This window comes from Pelobates fuscus, chromosome 7 (assembly GCF_036172605.1).
Source record: "Pelobates fuscus isolate aPelFus1 chromosome 7, aPelFus1.pri, whole genome shotgun sequence".
Classification (NCBI taxonomy): Eukaryota; Metazoa; Chordata; class Amphibia; order Anura; family Pelobatidae; genus Pelobates; species Pelobates fuscus.
Window position 1 is genome coordinate 25,913,009 of NC_086323.1, and position 23,332 is coordinate 25,936,340.

The window sequence follows — 23,332 nt, forward strand, 5'->3', positions numbered from 1 at the left end:
TTCTATCTTATAACACCGAAAAAACTAGAATATTAGACCTTGCAGAAATCTCTTGGGAGCCAAGTGTGCAGAGTCTTTTGCAGTACAGAAAAAAGAAAACATTTTGAGGCAAACATTTAGATTAGTAACAGTAGAAGACCGAGAGGTTTTCAGTGTCTATTGATATGTGTACAGAATCTGTTGTATACAGCACCTTAACCAATGTATGGAATTGTAATGTACAATCAAAACGGAGTGAAGATTTCAAAATTAATGTGTGCAAGGACAGGTTAACGAATTATTCAAAGTATGTGGCTTAAAATTATACCTCCCTCCCAAAAACAAATGTTCATCAATGAACCAAAAAAAAAAAGCAGCATAAATGTAGAAACTAAATAAAAAATGAAAATAGAAGCAGTAAAAACCCGGAACTATAGGTAGCATTTCAACTGTTGGGAAGTCTGGTAATGACTTACTACATGTATCTCCAGCTGGGATTCCTGCAGTTCTTGTTCGAGGGGCTCCAGTCTCTCCTTCCCATTCTTTAGGTTCTCCTCTAGCTGTGCAGTCTCCTCTTGAAGACGGCTCAACTCGTCTCTTGTCTGGATTAACTCATCCTCGTACGATGAAATCTGTGTCTCTTGGTTGGCGATCTCCATTTTCAGGGAGGCAATCTGCTCATTGACAACATAGATATTACAAGGTTTAAACCCACACAAAGACAGAACATTTGTTGATGCAGTGCACTATGACATGGTGGAAGAGAAAAGCTATGTGTCCAGATGAAATGTCAGTCAGAGGTGTCTTTTCCACCTGGACCACACTAGGTAATGTCTGCAAAGTTAATGTAAAAAAAATAAAAATAATAATAATAATCTTAAAACGAACCGTTCTGTTTATGGTCAACGATGAATGTTCGCTGGAGGCTAGAGGTTTTGTGGAAGCCGCCAATCTGAATATAGGCCCTACACATGCTCAGTCTGCTCCTAGAATGGATGCGTGTCACCCATTCACTTACACTGGATCTATGTTGAAGGTAGCTCATGAAAAGGTAATTAACCCACCCAGGAAACCCTTTCATACCTGACGGGTCTCCTCTTCACATTTCAGTCTTAGATCCTGAAGCTGGTGCTCGAGTTTTGCTTTCTGCTCATCCAATCCTTCCAGGACCTCTTGCACTTCCTGCTTGTTTGCCTGCAGTTTCTGCAAATTAGCGCTTTCTCGCTCCACTTCATCTTGTAGATCCTATAAAGCAGAATAATTTCCTGTTAAAATCATGATTGCCTGAGGAGCTAAATCACAGCAGCAGCACAAATGAATGGAAGGAACATCTAAATTGCCTGCGGTTACAGTGTATCCAACATCAAACAAGATATCTTGTAACTCATGTTAAGAACCTACTTAAAGGGACAACGTAGGCGCCATAACAGCTTCATCATTGAAGTAATTTTAGCATCTGGAGTCCCCTGGTGCTGTCCTACCTTTCATCAATAACCATTTTATAATATTTTAATCCTAAACAAGAATGTCCAGCAGCCCATTGCTGCTTGGTCAAATAAAGCATTAGAGGGGACTGTGATTGGCAGAGAATGTCAGCTGACTGTTTTCATCCTACCACTGCACCTATTGCTAGAATTAATTGGTATGGCTACCAGGAAGTGTTCAAACTATCTTAGCCACACCTCCAGTGAGGCCAGGGCTTTGGGAAGACAAGAACCATACCTTATGTTAAACTGCTTAAAAATCGGCACATGGAGGGCAGAGTCAGACAATGAGAGCAGTAGATAAATTATAGTAGCCAGAGAATGTTAAAGGATTCGCCAAGTAACAATCACTACAGTTTGGTTTGTTATAACAGCTTAGTGTACTATTACAGGTAACTGGAGTGTCAATACAGCTTCATATATTATTACAATTAAGTGGCATATTATTATATAATTGTGTATTACTACAGTTAAAAGGAGTGTTTATGTTGCCATGAATCTCCATGCATTCTTCCCAGATGCTATGGTAACCTGTTCAGGAGAGGTTTGTCAAAATCTGGGGCTCTCCACAGCACCCAGAGACCTTTTCACCTACATTGATTACACAGAATTTAAATGCCCACACTATCAATGTCAATTTCACCATACATGGACACAGCAGGTATTTGCAAAGCGTGCTGTTCTAACTCAAAGGTCTCAACCAATTCAGGTTGAACTAAATTGACATTGATAAGTGTTAATTCTGCATTATCCATATGGTGGAGGAAGGGGCAATTTCGGTCAAACCTCTACTAAACACTGACATAAATTCGACAGACAGTTCCCAGTGATTCTAGGCAACATAACCAAGTACATTGAGCAATAATAATAATACATAATCCATAATCAAGAAGAAGCGGTTATGTTACAAAGAGTCAACATGTCATAGGGGGATGCTGCCAGAAAATGAGGAAATAACATGTTGACAACTGTGAAAAATTATTATTTTTTTTTTTTAAATTGAGCCCTAAATACTTATAGTTATGTGTAGAAAAACAATTTCCTTAACTCAAGCTCCCTGTGCCAGATGGGTTTTGAAGATGTCTCACTGGAATTCGTGGCAGAGAAAGCGTTTAGGATTAGTCACCCAATATCAACACATGCAAAGACTTCTCATTGAGCTGCATTGGGAAGTTTGTGATTGGACAGTCACAGAAAGTCTGGGCTGGGGAAAAGGGGAGGACTTGCAAAGGCTGCAGACGTGATTTTTTGATACACCTCTGATGAAAAAATGTGTAATTAAATGCGGGCGTGTTTTCTTTGGAGGTATAACTACTAAATTGTTAAATAAAAGGTTATACCGTGCATGGCTGAAATTATTGGCGATGATGCTTTAACTTTAAGGGTTTTTTTGTGATAGAGAAATAAATGTGGGAGATGCATACACGATTACTACGAAAATACTAATAACTTTATTCTCGGCTTTGCACAGGGTAACATGCAAAGACAGAGCAGAACACAAAAGTAAAACTGTATGCAACGTACACAAAAAAAAATACATTTCATAAAGTTTTGTTAAATTCTAACATAAAGAAGAATTTCTTTGTACAGTATGTAGTAGCCTTGACACCATTTATGTTAATATTCCTACATGGTGGAGAGGGTTCTCCACAAGACTGCCTCCCATCTAAAGGCTCAGGCAAACCTTGAGAGTTTATCTCCGCTTTGAATGCCACCAGACAGTACTGTGAGCGTTTTACCTGGAAGGGACCAGAATCGGCCTCTGCTGAGGGCCCTGTATATTATTAAGGCTGATTCTCACGTTGTCTGTCCAATATCTGCTGGCAACTGCAGAGTGGAGAGACTCTAAACCTAGTATCGACTAAAGGACTACAGTTCTGGTATGGAAGTAGCTTTATATTGCTAATGACGCTGATATTGTATCTGACGAGTATGTAATGCTGTAGGCATAGCATAGCAGGACCACATGTTGTGAACATATCCCCCTATTTTGTACAGGAGACTAGTGTTTTTAAAAGGGTTTGGGGTAGCAGGAAGCCCCGTTATTCCCCAAAACTGTTCAAAAACTGTTTGAAAAAACGGGACACGTTACCCTTTATACTTCACGTACCAAAACCACTGCAAAAATTAACTTGTATATTTCCTGCACTGGCTGATTTTTTTAAAATGTATTTTCTATAAACATACATCATTCCATCAGGTCCACTATTGAGCAACGAATGTTCTATATTGTGCTTACCCAAACCCATTATCTACTGAACATTCAGTAACTTGATATAGATATGGAGACAGAGATATTTTTAGATAGATTGACTGTACGTACAGATAATGAAAGCCATTCATACATAGACAGAAACAAGGTTTAGTTTTGGTGAGGGGAAGTATGAATGCCAATTTAAATCAAACATCCACCATGCACATTAGCCACAGTATATTAAAAATAAAGCATGCTGGGATATAAATATTCATGTGGCTCACACTGTGCAGCAGAGAAGCACAATTAAAAAGAAAGCACAGTTTTTAATTCTTACTGGCCCACCTTGGCCCTCCAACTGCTCTGACTTCCAAATGTCATCAAACCATAAAAGGTCACGAGGGAGGATGGGATTTGCAGTCACTCTGTCCTGCTTTAAGTTATTAGTGAGCGCACTAATCAGGCTAATGTTATATGGGCTTCGCTAGTTTTAGATTTTATATATACACACACACACACACACACACACACACACACAGATATGTTGATGCATATTTTTATTTAAAAGGTAAATTAAGATGCTGTTGTATAGCTCAGAATGGGATGCTGTGTATGGGTGTACTGGAGTCTCACCGCAATATAACATGGGAATGTACACTAAAGGGTATATGGGTAAATATATATTTGCATCGGTTTGTTTCAATGTGTGCATGCGCCAGTGTGTCAAGGTGTTCATACATGTGTAATGTGTATCTGCGTGTGTGTTTTAATGTGTGTATGCGCATCAAAGTATTCATACATGTTTGGTGGCTCTGTGTGTGGGGAGGTGGGGCACAGCAATATAACTCACACTCATGCACATGCCACATTTCTATTTCACAGAGCTCCCACTGGATGTGCAGACAGCATGAGTGTACAACCGAACTCCCATTGAGGGGTACAAACATGCTGCTTCTCCCAGTGGACCACCAAGATTCACCCTCACTGGCCCAAAGTAAGCCTCGGGGGGTGGGGGGGGGGAGAATGATGATATTGCCCCTATCCCCCCACTATATCCACTGTCCCCCCAACTACAACCCCTATCACCTTACTATTGCCCCAAAGCTATATGTCTGTGTCAGTGTCCTCAGCACGTAAAGGTATGGGTGTCAGTACCCTCTGTGTGCAACTGTTGTGTGTATTATATTTTCATTTTGCCACTTTTAAACTTCAGATTAATAGTTCATACACACCTCCTTACTTACACAGTATTCACATTATTTCATATTTAAATTTAAACATATTCTTTACTACTTTTAATCAGGCTTGATCTCCAATATGGGATTAACAAATATTAGGGTCTACACATTTCATTTGGAATTAAAATTAATAGAAATTACTTTCTCAAGGAAGGGTTGCTTAGGAATTATTTTTTAGACCTGCAGGGTTACTTTTTGATAGAGATTGAAAATCAGTGATCTAGAAAACTAGATCACACCACTACTAGATAACAATCATCTCTTTGACAAGTCTTCTAGCACCAAGGGGGTAGCCTTCCTCAAAAAATAAAGAAATAATGCGGTCGGATTCAAAAATAATATCAAAGATTTAAAGGGGGAAAAAAAAAAAAAGTGCATTCTGACCAGCAGAATCATTCTGTGTCACACATCAAGCACTACACACCCTTTTAATATTGCAGGCACTTCCAGAAACAATTGGAGACATTGTTCAATATTGAATGTTCACTTAACATACATACAGACTTAAAATATAAAGGCTGCGAGATAAAAAAAAAAAATTATAACAATATATTTAAATGTATTTCAACCTTCCTCACCTCCCCCTCAGTAAATAAAACAGGCTAATCTCAATTGCACTTAATAGCTGATGAAATTGCCATGGTTGGTGGCCTTTGTATTTCCTCACCTGAATCTCACCCGTCCTCTGTTTCACAGCTTCCTCCTTCTCGTTCAGCTCCTGTTCCACATTGCTTTTCTCCCTGGAAGACCAGCAAACCATACAAGAATATCTGAAGACATTCGTAACAGCAGGCATGTTAATCCAGCCCCCTAATCCAGAGTCCCACTTCAGGTACATTATAGAGACCCCCCCAAAGTGGACAAGATCATATATTGCAGGCCCTGGAAATGCTAAAACCGATGCTTCATTGTGGAAGAGCGTTCAGAGGCAGAATGAGGATTGCAGGAGGAGGGGACAAATAAATCAATGGATATAGTGTGTCTATGCTGAGATCACTGTTGCTAAGGGGGAATTCAGCAAATGCAAAATGCTGTGTTATTTGTGCCTGGGAGGAGAGAACCACAAGCAGCGATGCTGTACACCTAACTCAGCCAAAGCTCGAACCTGCCATATTCAATTACAGACATCTAAACCTCCCGGGCCCCTGGAGGAGAATACAATTCTAAATTCAGATTCTATAACAGTTACTCTTTCTTAACAGATACATCTTCAATTGTCTTTATTACCCATTATCATTTCCCAGATATTTACCTACAACACCAGGAATTAGTGAAAATCACCACGGGAGCTGCAATTTTTAGGCCAAATAAGCTAAAAAAAATTCTGGAATAAAATTCTATAACTCTGCTAATTTTCTCTTTGCTAGGCTATTTTACACTAAAAATTTAATCTAGAATAGAACATGATTATACCAAATTGTATAAGTTGTATACGGGTCATATAGCTAAACATTGCACCAATTGACGAGTTAATGAAGGGTCTCTGCATCCATATCCAATAACCACAGTTTACATGTGCTATGCAGGAAAATTCTTAATCATATACTTACCAGAATTGTCTTTTCCTGGCCATTTACATGGTATGGTCACTAATAGGTTAAAGCCCCACTCAGTGATGGTGCATTGTTGGCCAGGAAATAAAATGGATATTAATTAGCTGTGATTTAAATACCTGTGTGGTTTAATTAAACTGGAGGAGATTTCAGCAGAACTGACAGGAGAGAAAGCCAGCAATGACAGTAACTGCATAACTGCCAAGTGTTCCTATTAAGGAGGGACAGTCCCTATTTTGAGCTCAAATCCCTCTGTGATTTACTATTCTAATGTCCCTCTTTGTAGCTCCATATTGGTAGTATGTTTGAGTGTATAACAGAGCTTCACAGCAATAATAAAGTAATGGGTCTTTAAATTACAATAAATGTTTTCAGAAATCAGCCTGTGTAAATCAAACTGTGTTTTAAACTATTTATTATTGGAATTATTTATGTTGTATGTTACATTTTAATTGCATGAATTGTTATTAGTAAGTCACCTAAAATTTCTCAGAACAGCCCTGCCCTTGAACACATTACTAAAATGAAAGTGTCCCTCTGTCTATATGACTCCCCCAATTCTAGGTTTTATGAAAAGCCCTTTAAAATGCTGTAATCATCACAATAATGGCTATATTTGACATCAAAGCAATAAATGTGCAAGTCCATAATTTCTTCCTCAGCAAGGTCAGGCATGCAAACTTTAAAGTATTCACTCTGCGTTGTATATATACAATTTACTATATATATCACACAATGCCAAAAAGATACAGATACAGAAACACAAAAATTTGAGCAAAGTCAGGTTTCCTCTCGTATGCTAGATTTGCACCGTATAGAGTTGCAATGTATGCTGGTGTTTTATAAATACAGCAAAACAATACCCTAACTGAGCAGAAGGCAAAAGAATTGCAGTAATATAGTGACCTTCATATGACCTACAGTTCAATATTCCAGTCAGTGAGCTTGTTACAAGATCACCTTACTAGCACAGCAACATCAAATGGCATGTTACCAGAATAAAAATAAACAAAACACTAATTACATTTATAGCCGTGTTAAAGGGGAAAAAAATATTTATTTTCTAAAAATCTTTTAAATGTATTTATTCTTTAAGTCACCTGTTTTGGTTTGAGGTTTGCAAATTAATTATGGATCTTGGCGTTTTCCCCATCCAATATATGACAGGCTTTCTACACAGTCTAATTTGTCAAGATTTCAATTCAAAACATAAGTATGAACAGAAGCTAAGCTGTACACTGCACATTCATATATAAATAGAAAATGAAATGTTAACAGCTGATCTGCAGAAAATGCAAGGGCCGATCTTCATAATCAGTTGACAGCATCACCTACATGGCAGCTTCCTGCAGACCCAAAGGGCCTAACTACATGTCTGCATTTAAACACTATGCTGTCACATAGCCCGAACGAACACAGCAGCCTGGAATCCTAAAACACTCACCGATGATTAGCAGAACGCTGCGGGGACTTTAAACAGTCCCGAACTGCACGCAACATGATCGATGTTCATGATTTTTCTTCCCCCCCCACCTTTATAATGTGTATGCGCAAGATAAAGAGGTTGAAATGAAGTAAAAAAGAAAATAGGAAAATGAGAACGCAAAGCAGTGAAGGTCGATAAAAGGAGAAGAGATGAAGACAATCTTGACTTCTGGCTTCTTCGAAAGCTTTTAATCCTAGTGGGAGTTACAGTCTCAGAACAAAAAGACAATTACCCAAAGCGTAAATACAAAAAAACAAATTATGGAAGGGGTTAATTTTTCAGATTAGAATGGAAAACATCTATAACTGAAATTGCCATAATAGAATTCTATCATAAGAAATACACAGCAAGAGATGCAGGAACTACAAACACCACAATAGATGTGCTGTAGCTAATGGCTACTTCGCACCCCAAGGGGCCAAGTACGGAAATAGAATCTGCCTGTTAACCATTTGTATTCCAGAAGGGTGAAATCTTTGCAAGCTGCACAGAATGGATGCAGTGACAGTTAACTTTCTCACTGCCTTTTCATAGTGAAGGAAATTTGACACCAATTTTCACTCTTCAGTGATTTACTCCTATTCCAGCAACATCCAGCAATAAGACTGATGGATATCAATAAATGCAAAATATGTGGATTTGGTTTATAAGCGCAATAATAAATACAACAACAAAAAAAAAAAAAAAGGAGGTGAAGCACAAAGACCGCAAGGTCTTGGTTGCTTCATCTAAGTGTTGCTTCTAAGTGTGTGTGTGGTTGGAGATATTCTGGAGAGTTTTACAGAAGCTTCAACTGTCTAAGAGTTGTGCTAAGAGTTCTTTTTTTACTGTTACAGGTAAGATTCATCTGTAGGAAAAGGTTACTGACTGCACAAGGTTTGATTTCCTGTTGGTAATTATAAGGCATTTGATTGGATTAGGTAGCTACTTGCTATTGATTGCTATTTAAATTAGCTATTGTTTGCTAATAAGCAGAGGCCTACCCAGGTGTTAAACATTCCTAGTGGGAGGTGATTTTAGGAGTATATAAGGGTAGTTGTCATTAGCTTGGCTAATAGAGCTTGGTTGCTTCATCTAAGTGTTGCTTCTAAGTGTGTGTGTGGTTGGAGATATTCTGGAGAGTTTTACAGAAGCTTCAACTGTCTAAGAGTTGTGCTAAGAGTTCTTTTTTACTGTTACAGGTAAGATTCATCTGTAGGAAAAGGTTACTGACTGCACAAGGTTTGATTTCCTGTTGGTAATTATAAGGCATTTGATTGGATTAGGTAGCTACTTGCTATTGATTGCTATTTAAATTAGCTATTGTTTGCTAATAAGCAGAGGCCTACCCAGGTGTTAAACATTCCTAGTGGGAGGTGATTTTAGGAGTATATAAGGGTAGTTGTCATTAGCTTGGCTAATAGAGCTTGGTTGCTTCATCTAAGTGTTGCTTCTAAGTGTGTGTGTGGTTGGAGATATTCTGGAGAGTGTTGCTTCTAAGTGTGTGTGTGGTTGGAGATATTCTGGAGAGTGTTGCTTCTAAGTGTGTGTGTGGTTGGAGATATTCTGGAGATAACCTGGAGGTAATCCGAGGTATTCAGGAGGATAAATAAAAAGTTAAGGTTTGTTTGATTTAAATTATTCACCTCATTGGAATGGCAGACTTAGTTCTGTGTAATAGTTGCTTTGCATTTGTTTCACGTTCCACTTTTTGGAGGTTTGGTTGTTGTCTAATCTGTAGACAGTTCTCTATTTTGCGGCAGGAGATTGTATTTTTGAAGTCTGAGATTTGTAAATTATCTGGTAAACAAACTCAGGCTAGAACTGCTGCAAAGCCACTGCCGCAGAGACATACTAGGAATGGCAGATGGATTACTGTAGGATCTGGTAGACTTGGAGTTGTGGATAAAAGGCATATTGCACAGTCTGTTGCTCTACATAATTCATTTTCTGCACTTTCAGAGTGTAGTGGTGTCGTGCAGAGAGGCACTGAGGCTAGTGGTGTCGTGCAGAGAGGCACTGAGGCTAGTGGTGTCGTGCAGAGAGGCACTGAGGCTAGTGGTGTCGTGCAGAGAGGCACTGAGGCTAGTGGTGTCGTGCAGAGAGGCACTGAGGCTAGTGGTGTCGTGCAGAGAGGCACTGAGGCTAGTGGTGTCGTGCAGAGAGGCACTGAGGCTAGTGGTGTCGTGCAGAGAGGCACTGAGGCTAGTGGTGTCGTGCAGAGAGGCACTGAGGCTAGTGGTGTCGTGCAGAGAGGCACTGAGGCTAGTGGTGTCGTGCAGAGAGGCACTGAGGCTAGTGGTGTCGTGCAGAGAGGCACTGAGGCTAGTGGTGTCGTGCAGAGAGGCACTGAGGCTAGTGGTGTCGTGCAGAGAGGCACTGAGGCTAGTGGTGTCGTGCAGAGAGGCACTGAGGCTAGTGGTGTCGTGCAGAGAGGCACTGAGGCTAGTGGTGTCGTGCAGAGAGGCACTGAGGCTAGTGGTGTCGTGCAGAGAGGCACTGAGGCTAGTGGTGTCGTGCAGAGAGGCACTGAGGCTAGTGGTGTCGTGCAGAGAGGCACTGAGGCTAGTGGTGTCGTGCAGAGAGGCACTGAGGCTAGTGGTGTCGTGCAGAGAGGCACTGAGGCTAGTGGTGTCGTGCAGAGAGGCACTGAGGCTAGTGGTGTCGTGCAGAGAGGCACTGAGGCTAGTGGTGTCGTGCAGAGAGGCACTGAGGCTAGTGGTGTCGTGCAGAGAGGCACTGAGGCTAGTGGTGTCGTGCAGAGAGGCACTGAGGCTAGTGGTGTCGTGCAGAGAGGCACTGAGGCTAGTGGTGTCGTGCAGAGAGGCACTGAGGCTAGTGGTGTCGTGCAGAGAGGCACTGAGGCTAGTGGTGTCGTGCAGAGAGGCACTGAGGCTAGTGGTGTCGTGCAGAGAGGCACTGAGGCTAGTGGTGTCGTGCAGAGAGGCACTGAGGCTAGTGGTGTCGTGCAGAGAGGCACTGAGGCTAGTGGTGTCGTGCAGAGAGGCACTGAGGCTAGTGGTGTCGTGCAGAGAGGCACTGAGGCTAGTGGTGTCGTGCAGAGAGGCACTGAGGCTAGTGGTGTCGTGAAGAGAGGCACTGAGGCTAGTGGTGTTGTGAAGAGAGGCACTGAGGCTAGTGGTGTTGTGAAGAGAGGCACTGAGGCTAGTGGTGTTGTGAAGAGAGGCACTGAGGCTAGTGGTGTTGTGAAGAGAGGCACTGAGGCTAGTGGTGTTGTGAAGAGAGACATTGAGGCTAGTGGTGTTGTGAAGAGAGGCATTGAGGCTAGTGGTGTTGTGCAGAAAGGCACTGAGGCTAGTGGTGTTGTGCAGAGAGGCTTGAAGACTATGGTGAGGCCTAATAGAAAGCAGTTGTTGGTGGGGGATTCCATCATAAGAGGTGTGGAGATGGACAATGGTGGTCTTGTGAGGTGTCTTCCCGGAGCTACTGCTCACAGAGACAGGAGATGTATCTGTAATATTGTTAAGCAAGCAAAGCAGGAAGGGGAATTGGATGTACTTGTCCATTTAGGGACAAATGACTTGGCTTGCAATGAGGTTTCAGAGGTTAAGGAAGTTTTTAGTGTTTTTGCCAATGATATACGGCAGGTTGCTTCCACATTGTCATTCTCTGAAGTTCTGCCTGTGCATAACACTCAGAATGACAGGCGGATGCGTATTAGGGACTTTAACTTGTGGCTTGGTGAATGGTGTCGGGAGCAAGGATTTGGCTTTATTGCTCATGGTAGCTCTGTTTGGAATGGAAATAAACTGTACAAAAAAGATGGTTTGCATCTTTCTCAAAAGGGAACAAATGTTCTCAGTGAGCAGTTCAGAGGTTTTGCTAGGATGTATTTAAACTAGGAGGGGGGGGGGGGCAAAAGGGTGATAAAACATCAATCCAATTGTCCCCCAAAACAAGGACAGAAGGTGCCTGTAGCAAGTGTGTTAAAAAATGATAAGCTTAGAGTCATGTCTACAAATGCTCGCAGTTTAGGGAATAAGATCCATGAACTTGTGGCAATAATGGCAACTGATAGTGTAGATTTAGTCGCTGTTACTGAGACATGGTATAATGAGAAAAATGACTGGGACATAGCAATACCAGGGTACTCTTTATATAGAAAAGACAGGGAAGGCAAGAAAGGGGGAGGGGTGGCCCTGTATGTAAAGAATAGCATAACATCTAGCCTAATAAAGGTTAGTGAGGCGAACATAGAGTCAGTTTGGGTTACGTTAGAATTTGGTAATCACACAGTAACTCGTGTAGGTGTGATTTATAGGCCCCCAGGACAAATTGAAGAGTTAGATAATCTACTAGTTGAAGAAATAGCTAAAATGACAATGAAGGGGGAAGTTATCATCATGGGTGACTTTAATCTTCCTGATGTAAATTGGAAAACAAAAATAGCTACTTGTGCCAGGAGCACACATATTCTAAACTCCCTACTGGGATTGTCTCTAAAACAAGTCGTTGAGGAGCCAACTCGTAAAGAGGCCATACTAGATTTAGTGTTAACAAATTGAGATTTGGTATCAGATATTACTGTAGGTGAAAGTTTAGGATCCAGTGATCATCAGTCAGTGTGGTTTAATATAAGAACAGTGACTGAGTCACACCACACAAAAACAAAAGTTTTAGACTTTAGAAAAACAGACTTTTCCAAAATTAGAATATGTGTAAAGGAGTCATTATCAGACTGGAGCAATTTAAATGGAGTCCAAAAGAAATGGGATTATTTAAAAGTTGCACTACTGAAGGCAACAGAAAATTGCATTAGGCTTGTCAGTAAAAGCAAAAAATTCAAGAAACCACTGTGGTACTCCACAGATGTAGCCAAAATAGTAAAAAACAAAAAGTTAGCATTTAGTAATTATAAAAAAAACCAGAGTGAGGAAGACAGAATGACCTATAAGATTAGGCAGAAAGAGGCTAAGCAAGTTATAAGAGCTTCCAAATCACACACAGAAGAGAAAATAGCACAGTCAGTAAAAAGGGGGACAAAACCTTTTTTAGATACATAAATGAGAAAAGAAAAGTAAAACAAGGATTAGTTAGATTAAAAACAAAAGAAGGAAGGTATGTAGATGAGGATAAAGGTCTAGCTGACTGCCTCAATGAATATTTTTGTTCGGTATTTACAGATGAAAATGAAGGAAAGGGACCTCAGTTAAGAAAAAGGATAAATGAGTCATTTATTACACGTGAGTTTACAGAGGAAGAGGTTCTATTTCAACTGTCAAAAGTAAAGACAAATAAGTCAATGGGGCCTGATGGAATACACCCAAAGCTATTAAAAGAGCTTAGTGGTGTACTAGCAAAACCATTAACAGATTTATTTAACCAATCATTGATAACAGGAGTAGTCCCAGAAGATTGGAAGTTAGCGAATGTTGTGCCCATTCACAAGAAAGGTAATAGGGAGGAGTCGGGCAACTATAGGCCAGTAAGCCTAACTTCAGTAGTGGGGAAAGTGATGGAAACCATGTTAAAGGATAGGATTGTTGAACATCTAAAAACACATGGATTTCAAGATCAGAGACAACATGGGTTTACTTCAGGGAGATCATGCCAAACTAATCTTATTGATTTTTTTGATTGGGAAACTAAAATTATAGATCAGGGTGGTGCAGTAGACATTGCTTACCTCGATTTCAGTAAGGCTTTTGACACTGTTGCACATAGAAGGCTTATCAACAAACTACAATCTTTGAGTTTGGATTCCAATATTGTTGAATGGGTAAGGCAGTGGCTGAGTGACAGGCAACAGAGGGTTGCAGTCAATGGAGTATATTCGAAGCTTGGGCTTGTCACCAGTGGGGTACCTCAGGGATCTGTACTTGGACCCATTCTCTTTAATATTTTTATTAGTGATATTGCAGAAGGTCTTGATGGTAAGGTGTGTCTTTTTGCGGATGATACTAAGATATGTAACAGGGTTGATGTTCCAGGAGGGATAAGCCAAATGGAAAATGATTTAGGTAAACTAGAAAAATTGTCAGAGTTGTGGCAACTGACATTTAATGTGGATAAGTGCAAGATAATGCATCTTGGACGTAAAAACCCAAGGGCAGAGTACAGAATATTTGATAGAGTCCTAACCTCAACATCTGAGGAAAGGGATTTAGGGGTGATTATTTCTGATGACTTAAAGGTAGGCAGACAATGTAATAGAGCAGCAGGAAATGCTAGCAGAATGCTTGGTTGTATAGGGAGAGGTATTAGCAGTAGAAAGAGGGAAGTGCTCATGCCATTGTACAGAACACTGGTGAGACCTCACTTGGAGTACTGTACACAGTACTGGAGACCCTATCTTCAGAAGGATATTGATACCTTAGAGAGAGTTCAAAGAAGGGCTACTAAACTGGTTCATGGATTGCAGGATAAAACTTACCAGGAAAGGTTAAAGGATCTTAACATGTATAGCTTGGAGGAAAGACGAGACAGGGGGGATATGATAGAAACATTTAAATACATAAAGGGAATCAACACAGTAAAGGAGGAGACTATATTTAAAAGAAGAAAAACTACCACAACAAGAGGACATAGTCTTAAATTAGAGGGACAAAGGTTTAAAAATAATATCAGGAAGTATTACTTTACTGAGAGGGTAGTGGATGCATGGAATAGCCTTCCAGCTGAAGTGGTAGAGGTTAACACAGTAAAGGAATTTAAGCATGCGTGGGATAGGCATAAGGCTATCCTAACTATAAGATAAGGCCAGGGACTAATGAAAGTATTTAGAAAACTGGGCAGACTAGATGGGCCGAATGGTTCTTATCTGCCGTCACATTCTATGTTTCTATAAACAAATGAGGTCTCTTGGAGCTCTCGTCACAAAGCTTACAATCTTACAGCTCGATATACTAGAGCCCGATGGGCTTTTTTTTTGTGTCGCAGCAAGGTTACGCAAAAATAGCTATTTCCAGGTTTTTGCCAAGGTGCGAGTGTTCCATTTGGAATCCACTAAATGGCGTGATTTCATTAGCTCCAATGAAGCCTTTTACTGGCATAAAATATGCTCCTTGTGAGATAAGACATTAGGCCTCACAGACCAATAATCGGGTCTCTCTGTAAAAATAAATATTTGTGGAAAGCAATATTAAATAGGATCTAGGAGATGCCCAGTTTCGATAAATAAAAGGCCGCCATAATTGCCAACAAAATACCCAGTCTCCCTAAATAAAATATATTATGGGCCAAAAGGGCCCGAGAGAGAACCAACCCTGCAAGGGTTACTCCTGTTATTTAATGGGCATCTGCTGGGCGTCATTTAATTTTACTATCCACCCCCTGGGGTGTGGATGGAGAGGATAGGCCAATAACCTGCCTATCTTGGCATTTTATTTTTAATTACTGGTACTTTTTTGTATTGGAGAGACCTGATTGACTTTCACTGTGAGAGATGGTTTATAGCTACAAATATTAAATGTAGCTGTTTGCAGGGATAACTGAAAGGCTTAAGCCTGCTATTTACCTGGCTTAGCGGTTTTGAGACATTTACAATAGGGAAATAGATCTGCAGACTGAACTCTGTTACAGTTGGGAGCCACCATGCGATGCATGATAATAAATACCGTGGGTCTTCAAATGGACTAAGAAGTGTAAATTAATTCAACAGCGGCTAGTCTCATGCTTAGTAAATGTAGCTGCTAATTTTAAAATTACAAACCTCAAATAAAATAAAATGAAAAAAAAACCAACCAAAAACAATGAATTCTGATGTTTATTCACTAAATAGCAAATTGTAGTGATCTAAAAACTGAAGTTCTGACTATAGCCAATTTATTTATTTATTTATTTTTTAAAACACCACATTACCTGATAAGAAAAGTGCATTTTTACACTGCCCAGTGTTTGCACATCAAATCACTATTCGAAAAAGCTCTTAGTTACCTGCAAGGTATTGGTCAGATAGAATATACAAAACACAACGAGGGAACCGGCTAATTATCTAAATGGAAATGAATAAAATAAATAAAGTGTAATACAGTTTACAATATTGACACTGCGCAATATGAAATGCACTCACAGAATCTTGGACAGTTCAGGCATATATATATCACCAGGGGAGGCACCATATATGCCTGAACTGTCCAAGATTCTTTGAGTGCATTTCATATTGCGCAGTGTCAATATTGTAAACTGTATTACACTATATTTCTTTTATTCATTTCCATTTAGATAATTAGCCGGTTACCTCGTTGTGTTTTGTATATTCTTGTGGTCAAGTTGATTGCTAGCTGGGAGCGATCTGAGGGAGGCTGCATTTACCTACCACTGATAAGTATCCTTGTATATAATTGTGTGTATAAGGTGCATTTCTTTGTTTTTTTTTGTATTGGTCAGATAGGTTGTGCTTCCAACCAACGAGGATTGACTGGATGGTCCTCGGTTAGAGCAAAGCACTGACAAGAGATATTACAAAATAACACTCACAGATGCTATGATATAGGTAAACCTTTAAGTTATATATTTAAAAAAATAGTTTTAAGGAAGGAGATGTCAAATGCAAACACCTATTTATTACTCACTTTTGTAAATCCACTATCTCATTATTTAAATGGTCCAGTTCTTTGATAGCAGAGAAATCAGCAACAGGACTGGGAGCAGCTGGGACCTGTAAGGTAAGATTTTGGTCAGAACACAGTTTATTCTGTATGGCACTAACAAACGAATCAATGCAGCACAGAAAACGTGATTAAATGGCATGGGTTGCACAAGAAACGAACACACAGAAGAGAAAGGAATGGTTTTGTTATACTATTTTTTTGCATGAAAGTCCTGTGAGGGCTGGGTAGTGACCTCCATAGTTCTTAAATTTAATACTTTTGGAACAAGAACTCTGCTCAGTTGGGCTGGGCTGCCAGCTCTAGGAAAAAAGGGGGAGAATAGCCTTGGTAAGAGGTGATCAAAAACCCAAAGGTCACTCTGTGAGCTCCATACACATGTGGAGAAGGGGAGAACTTGCGGAAGGGCAACCATCCTGTGACACTCCATCAGTCTTTATAGCAAACTTGCCAGACAGAAGCACGCTTAGAATTTGCAGAAAAAAATTAAAATGAATAAATAAAAGCACCTAAAGGACTATCAGACTGTGGAAAACAAGATTCCCTAGTCTGATGATGTGGACATACCTGAAAATGGGCTGTCCACAGACATCCGACCTGACAGCTTGAGAGGAGATAAATATCTAAAAAGACTTGAGGTGCTTCAACCAAGTACTGTGTTGGGAAGCAGATTGGTAGAATAGTGTTAAGAGTCTAAATAGTTATACCACTGTGGTATTTCAGGTTTGTTTTGTTTAATTTTGCTTAATACATTTGCAATGGTGTCAAAAAATCTGTTTTGTTTTGTTTTGCTTTGTCATTATAAGGTATTAAGTGTACATTGACAGTGGAAAAAAAAATAAACAATTATTGCATGAAGCTGCAACAAAAACACTAAAAACATACTTTTTAAAATGCACTGTGTATATATTATATTCCTAAAGTGGAGAGTATAGAGTGGTAACTAAATAGATCAATAAATAGGGAATTTAAAATGTGAATTTTCTATGCAGTCTGTCAAATGCCCACTGATTTTCATAGGACATAACCAGTCCCTGAAATTACCACTGAACATGGCAGGGTAAAAGCACAAAGGGATACTTCAGGCAGTTGAATTGGGTCAATTTAAGATGGAACCAAGTTAAAAAGTGTAAATTGTGAAGGCATTAATTCTTGGCTTGGACACCGGAGTCCAACTATTTATTGGAGAATAGACTATGCAGTGTCAAAAAAATAGCCTGCTCTTCGTGTGTCCCCACTCAGATCTCAAGCTGGTTTTAGCTCATTTTGTGCCATTACAAGAAGAACCAGGGCCATTTGCATGTCAGAATGATTCCACCTAAAAGAGCAGAACACACCCAAAATGCAGGCCGGATCTCTGCACGAGAAATACAGCAACCCCAGACGACCGTTTCAACCTTGTTAGGCATTGTCAGTGAGGTATAGCGGATATCCCTCTAGGCACCGACAGCCACCGAACGGCAGTCTAATTGAGCTTTTGTCAGTTCTCTGTACTCTCTGCAGTGTGATTTGGAGGTGTGGCAGGTAAATAAGGTAGACTAAGCAATGATGAAATATGACCGATATAATGAGAGCGTACAAGGGGTGTCAAAAGACAGTACCACTGCTTCCTCTGTGATAGTGGTGGCTTTGATGTTTTAAGATTGCACTTTTAACACCTTTAGCAGAACTTTGTTTTAAATACTGTAGAGTTAAAAAGGTATAACACAAGTGTAGTCAAATATGCGTTACAAAGCGATACAGACCACCATTTTATTTAACTTACAAAAGCATTTGCTAAACCCACTACAAAAGTGAACAGTAACTCAGCATAATCTTTGCACAGACACAACAAGCATGGGGACGTAGCTCGTGGCCCGTGTCTCTGTTCAAATCATGCAATAGGAATGTGGCCACCAAACAAAAAGTCAGGTGGGCCACTAAATCCCATGGGAAGTCCTACTTTGATCAACCCTATAAAAATGTCACCTAGTTGCTTCTCTTGTGGCTCCAACCATGGCTCAAGCAGTAATTGAAAAATAGATAGATTTCTAAAATTCTTTATTTTATTTATTTTTACCGGTATGGTTGGCAAAATGCTGGGGTCAGTCAGGTACACAGTCTCTCTCTATCTGCGCTAATGAGAGCAGCTGCAAAGTGTGGTTGCAGTTTGCGACTAACTGCAGATAGCCAGAGACATGTACCAATCTGTGCATGTGAGATGTGTTGTGAACCCCAGACTGAATAAATAGACAAAATGTAAAACCCTCCTCCAAACAGTGAAAATTTACTGTAGTCAACAAAAGCCCCAATTGGACAGAGCTTCCCTCTATAAAATAATGCATTGACTCATTTTTAGGTAACACAGAGAAGACAATTCACAACAGCTGACTGTGGGGGGTGTTACGGTTTGCAAAAAAAAAAAAAAAAAAGTGTCTATTTTAAAAATTTAACAATGAAATGATGAGAGAAGAAATTCATACAGTATTCATGTATTGACAAAAAGCTAAAGGGACATTATAGGCACCAAAACAACTTTAGCCTAAAGAAGCAGTTTTAGTGTATAGATCAGGCCCCTGCAGTCTCGTTGCTCAATTCTCTGCCATTCAGGAGTTAAATAATTTTGTTTGTACAGCCCTAGCCGCACCTCCCATTGCTGTGTTTTGCACAGCCTTCCTAGACACTTCCTGTAAAGAGAGATCTAATGTTTAAACTTTCTTTATTACACAGTTTGTTTACATTAAAATAACTCATCTCCTGCTCTGTTAACCCCTTAAGGACAGAGCTTCAGAAGCTTGTCTTTCACTTAATGACAACGGCATTTTTTGCATTTTTTGCTATTTGCGTTCAACTGCAATTTGCTTTTTACTTATTCATTGCACCGACACATATTATATACCGTTTTTTAAAGGACAGAAAGGGCTTTAATTTGATGTAACACATATATATATAAATGCTTATTATTAAAAAAATACAGAAATATGCAAAAAAAATGAATTTTTGTGTGTTTTTTTTACAGTTTTTGCAATAATAATGTGTACATAATTAGTGCAGGTTAAGGAAAGTAATTAAAAATAAATTCATTTAGTTGTTCTGAATTACAGAATATATAATGTGTCTGGGATTTTCAGTTTTTTTTGGTAGTTACAGGTCACAAAGCACAAGGAGTAAAATACACTTTTTATGTGGAGCGATTTTAGAATTTGGTATGTTTGTCTTGTAAGCCTAATAGCCATAAAAGAAAACAAAATTGCCACACAAAAGTATATATTTATATAAAGTAGACACCACAGGCTATTTACCTAAGGTTGTTTTGACACTTTCTACGTAGCCATTTTACCGCCAACCTCTGCTAAATATTGGAGTAAAATTGTGTTTTTTGGGGGGTTTTCGCACACAAACTTATAACAAAGAACTTCTCATGTGTATTTTGTAAAGTTGGTGTGTGCTATTCCTGTACAAAGTTTTATTATGTGTTCAGTTACTTCTGCTGAGTACAACGGTACCCCCATTGTATGTCTTTGGCACTATTTCGTGAAGCTACAGTGCCATATAGGAGACCTGTCCTTTTCAGTATTCACAGTAGAATTTTGAGAGACGGATTTAATGAGCCTATGCTTCCATTTGGGGTATTATAACAGTCTGTCTGTTCGAAAAAAAAACCCAAAGGCCTACCATTTGTAAAAGTAGACACTCCAGGGTATCTCATAAGGTGCATATTGTGCCTTAACATGCCCCCATTTTTTTACCAATACATGCCAAAGTATGTGGTAAAAAATAATTTTGTGCATTTTTTACATATGGATTGCATTTGTGCTGGGCATTTTGTATATTTCACATGTGCCACTAAGTTCAAACCCCCCAAATTATGTTCAGCTAAGTCTTCTGAGTAAAATGACACCCCCATTGTATGTCTTTGGCACTAGTTTGTGAAGCTACAGTGCCATAAAGGAGACCTGTCCTTTTCTGTACTCACAGTAGAATTTTGAGAGACGGATTTAATGAGCCTATGCTTCCATTTGGGGTATTATAACAGTTTGACTGTTCAAAAAAAACCCACAAAGGCCTACCATTTGTAAAAGTAGACACTCCAGGGTATCTCATAAGGTGCATATTGTGCCTTAACATGCCCCCATTTTTTCACCAATAGATGCCAAAGTATGTGGTAAAAAATAATTTTGTGCGTTTTTTACATATGGATTGCATTTGTGCTGGGCATTTTGTATATTTCACATGTGCCACTAAGTTCAAACCCCCCAAATTATGTTCAGCTAAGTCTTCTGAGTAAAATGACACCCCCATTGTATGTCTTTGGCACTAGTTCGTGAAGCTACAGTGCCATATAGGAGACCTGTCCTTTTCAGTACTCACAGTAGAATTTTGAGAGACGGATTTAATGAGCCTATGCTTCCATTTGGGGTATTATAACAGTTTGACTGTTCAAAAAAAACCCACAAAGGCCTACCATTTGTAAAAGTAGACACTCCAGGGTATCTCATAAGGTGCATATTGTGCCTTAACATGCCCCCATTTTTTCACCAATAGATGCCAAAGTATGTGGTATAAAATTATTTTGTGCGTTTTTTACATATGGATTGCATTTGTGCTGGGCATTTTGTATATTTCACATGTGCCACTAAGTTCATACCCCCCAAATTATGTTCAGCTAAGTCTTCTGAGTAAAATGACACCCCTATTGTATGTCTTTGGGACTATTTTGTGAAGCTACAGTGCCATATAGGAGACCAAGCCATATCAGTTTTTACCGAACTTTGAATTTTGACGCTGGGCCTATGTGCAATTTCCAAGCATCTTAGCAGGTATTAAATTCAAACTACCCCACAAAGGCCTACCATTTCTTAAAGTAGACACCCCAGGGTATTTCAAAAGGTATATTCTAAACCTTAGTGTAGGATCATTTTTTTGTTAGTTTGTACCAAGTCTAGTTGCAATTAGCATTTTTTCTGCCTTTTTGACACACACTTGGAGATGTTACTGTATATTTTGCTATCCTTATGTGTGCTACGGCAGTATAACACCTAATATGTTGCTCAGCTATGTCATCTTAGTGCAATGATACCCCCATATACAGAATAGTTGGGGTAAACTTATCCGGGGGTAGTACACAGTTATCTGCGTCCCGGGCAAAGCTGTCATGGATTCCGAAACCAAAACACAGACAGACCACAAAGAGAGAGAACACAGAGAGAGAAACTTGTAATACCGGTCCTTAGAATGGCCGGGCTATACAAGCAGAGAATTGTCAAGGTACAAGCCGAGGTCAAAGGAGTAAAGAGAAACGGAACAACGATAGGACAAGCCGAGGTCAAGGATCAGAGAAGACAGGATAAACGGTAGACAAAGCCAAGATTCGGTAACCAAAAATCACACCCCAAAACTGGTCTACTTATTCGGCCTGGGTGTGAAAAATTTTAAAACAATGGCCAATACATAGGCCGGGCTGAGAGGGGCAATCAGGGCAGTAATAGCTGGTCTCAACTCTTACGCCCCTCTTGTAACACACCCTGCACCTTTTCTGGGGGTTTTGTTTTTTAGGGGTTGGTGGAATCTTAAAGCAGAAGTGACCTGCCTCCATTCTTCTGCTAGGCTCCACTGATGGTCTCCTTGTGTGGCATTCTAGCAGCTTAGAAATTAGCTCAAACTGGAAAGAAAGAAAAGTGCTTTTCAGCCCAGCATTTGCCTTTTTAAAAATAACAAAGGCATTGTGGATTGCCATCTGCAAAAGGTATATGCCCACTTTTTTATACCATGCCCTGGTCTTTCTCATGATCAAATATGGCTGCATCAGTTGATCGGACAGGTCAACGCCCCCCATATGCCGATTATATTGCCGTATGCAGACTGGCACCCGTTTATATTCGTCTCTGCCACGAACTGCGACCCTCCGAGTGTTTTCACCATGGATGGTGGTTAAGATGAAAACATCCTTTTTATCCCTGTACTTGAGTGCCAGCAGTTCATTCTGGCAGAGAGCTGCTGTTTCCCCCCTTTTCATTTTTTTGTTTGCCAGAGCCTTTGGGAAACCTGTGCGACTCTTCCGAATAGTGCCACAGGCCACGGTCTCGAAGCAATACAACATTTGTAACAGTGGGATGCTATTATAAAAGTTATCGATGTATAGATGATAACCTTTATTAAGTAGTGGCATTATTAAGTCCCAGACAATTTTTCCACTTGTCCCTACTATATCTGGGCAACCTGGGGGATCAAGGTGGCTATCCCTTCCTTCGTATACACGGAAGGTGTATACGTAGCCACTGCCACTTTCACATAGTTTATAAAATTTGATCCCATATCGGGATCTTTTGGATGGGATATATTGTCTAAACCCCAGTCTTCCCTTAAACTTCATTAGGGACTCGTCAATGGAAATGTTTTTATTGGGGGTATATATAGCGGCAAATTTACTGTTAAAGTGGGCAATTAAAGGGCGTAGTTTGTAAAGAAGATCATACTGCGGATCACCTTTTGGGGGGCACTTGTTGTTATCACTAAAGTGCATAAATCTTAGTATGTCTTCATATCTTTCCCTTGTCATTGTCTCGGCAAAAATAGGAGTATTGCAAATAGGATGTTTAGCCCAATACATCCTAATTGTGGGCTTTTTAATTAGCCCCATTAACATGGTCAGTGCCCAGAATTGTTTAAATTCTGGCACACTGGTTGGGTACCATCTCTCTTTCCTAGAGATAAGAGAGTCTGGATTGCGTGCCAGATATTGCTCCGCATAGAGATTAGTCTGGGTGACTATCTCCCCAAAAATCTCATCCCCCAAGAACAGCTGCATAACATCCAGCGCACTATAGGCAGACAGGTCCGCCTGTATGCCAGGATTGCCTGTAAACACTG

General features: G+C 39.9%; 1 protein-coding gene across 1 annotated transcript in view; it reads right to left on the reverse strand.

Moving 5' to 3' along the window:
- The window catches only part of EPS15 (epidermal growth factor receptor pathway substrate 15), a 124,491-nt gene that overhangs the window by 26,805 nt on the left and 74,354 nt on the right, over nt 1-23,332 (reverse strand). Inside the window, exons 12-15 of the mRNA XM_063427807.1 lie at nt 16,448-16,533; nt 5,563-5,635; nt 1,063-1,224; nt 456-653 (exon numbers count right to left, since the gene is read on the reverse strand). Of these exons, the coding sequence (XP_063283877.1) occupies nt 456-653; nt 1,063-1,224; nt 5,563-5,635; nt 16,448-16,533 (519 nt within the window). The remainder of the gene's footprint in view (nt 1-455; nt 654-1,062; nt 1,225-5,562; nt 5,636-16,447; nt 16,534-23,332) is intronic.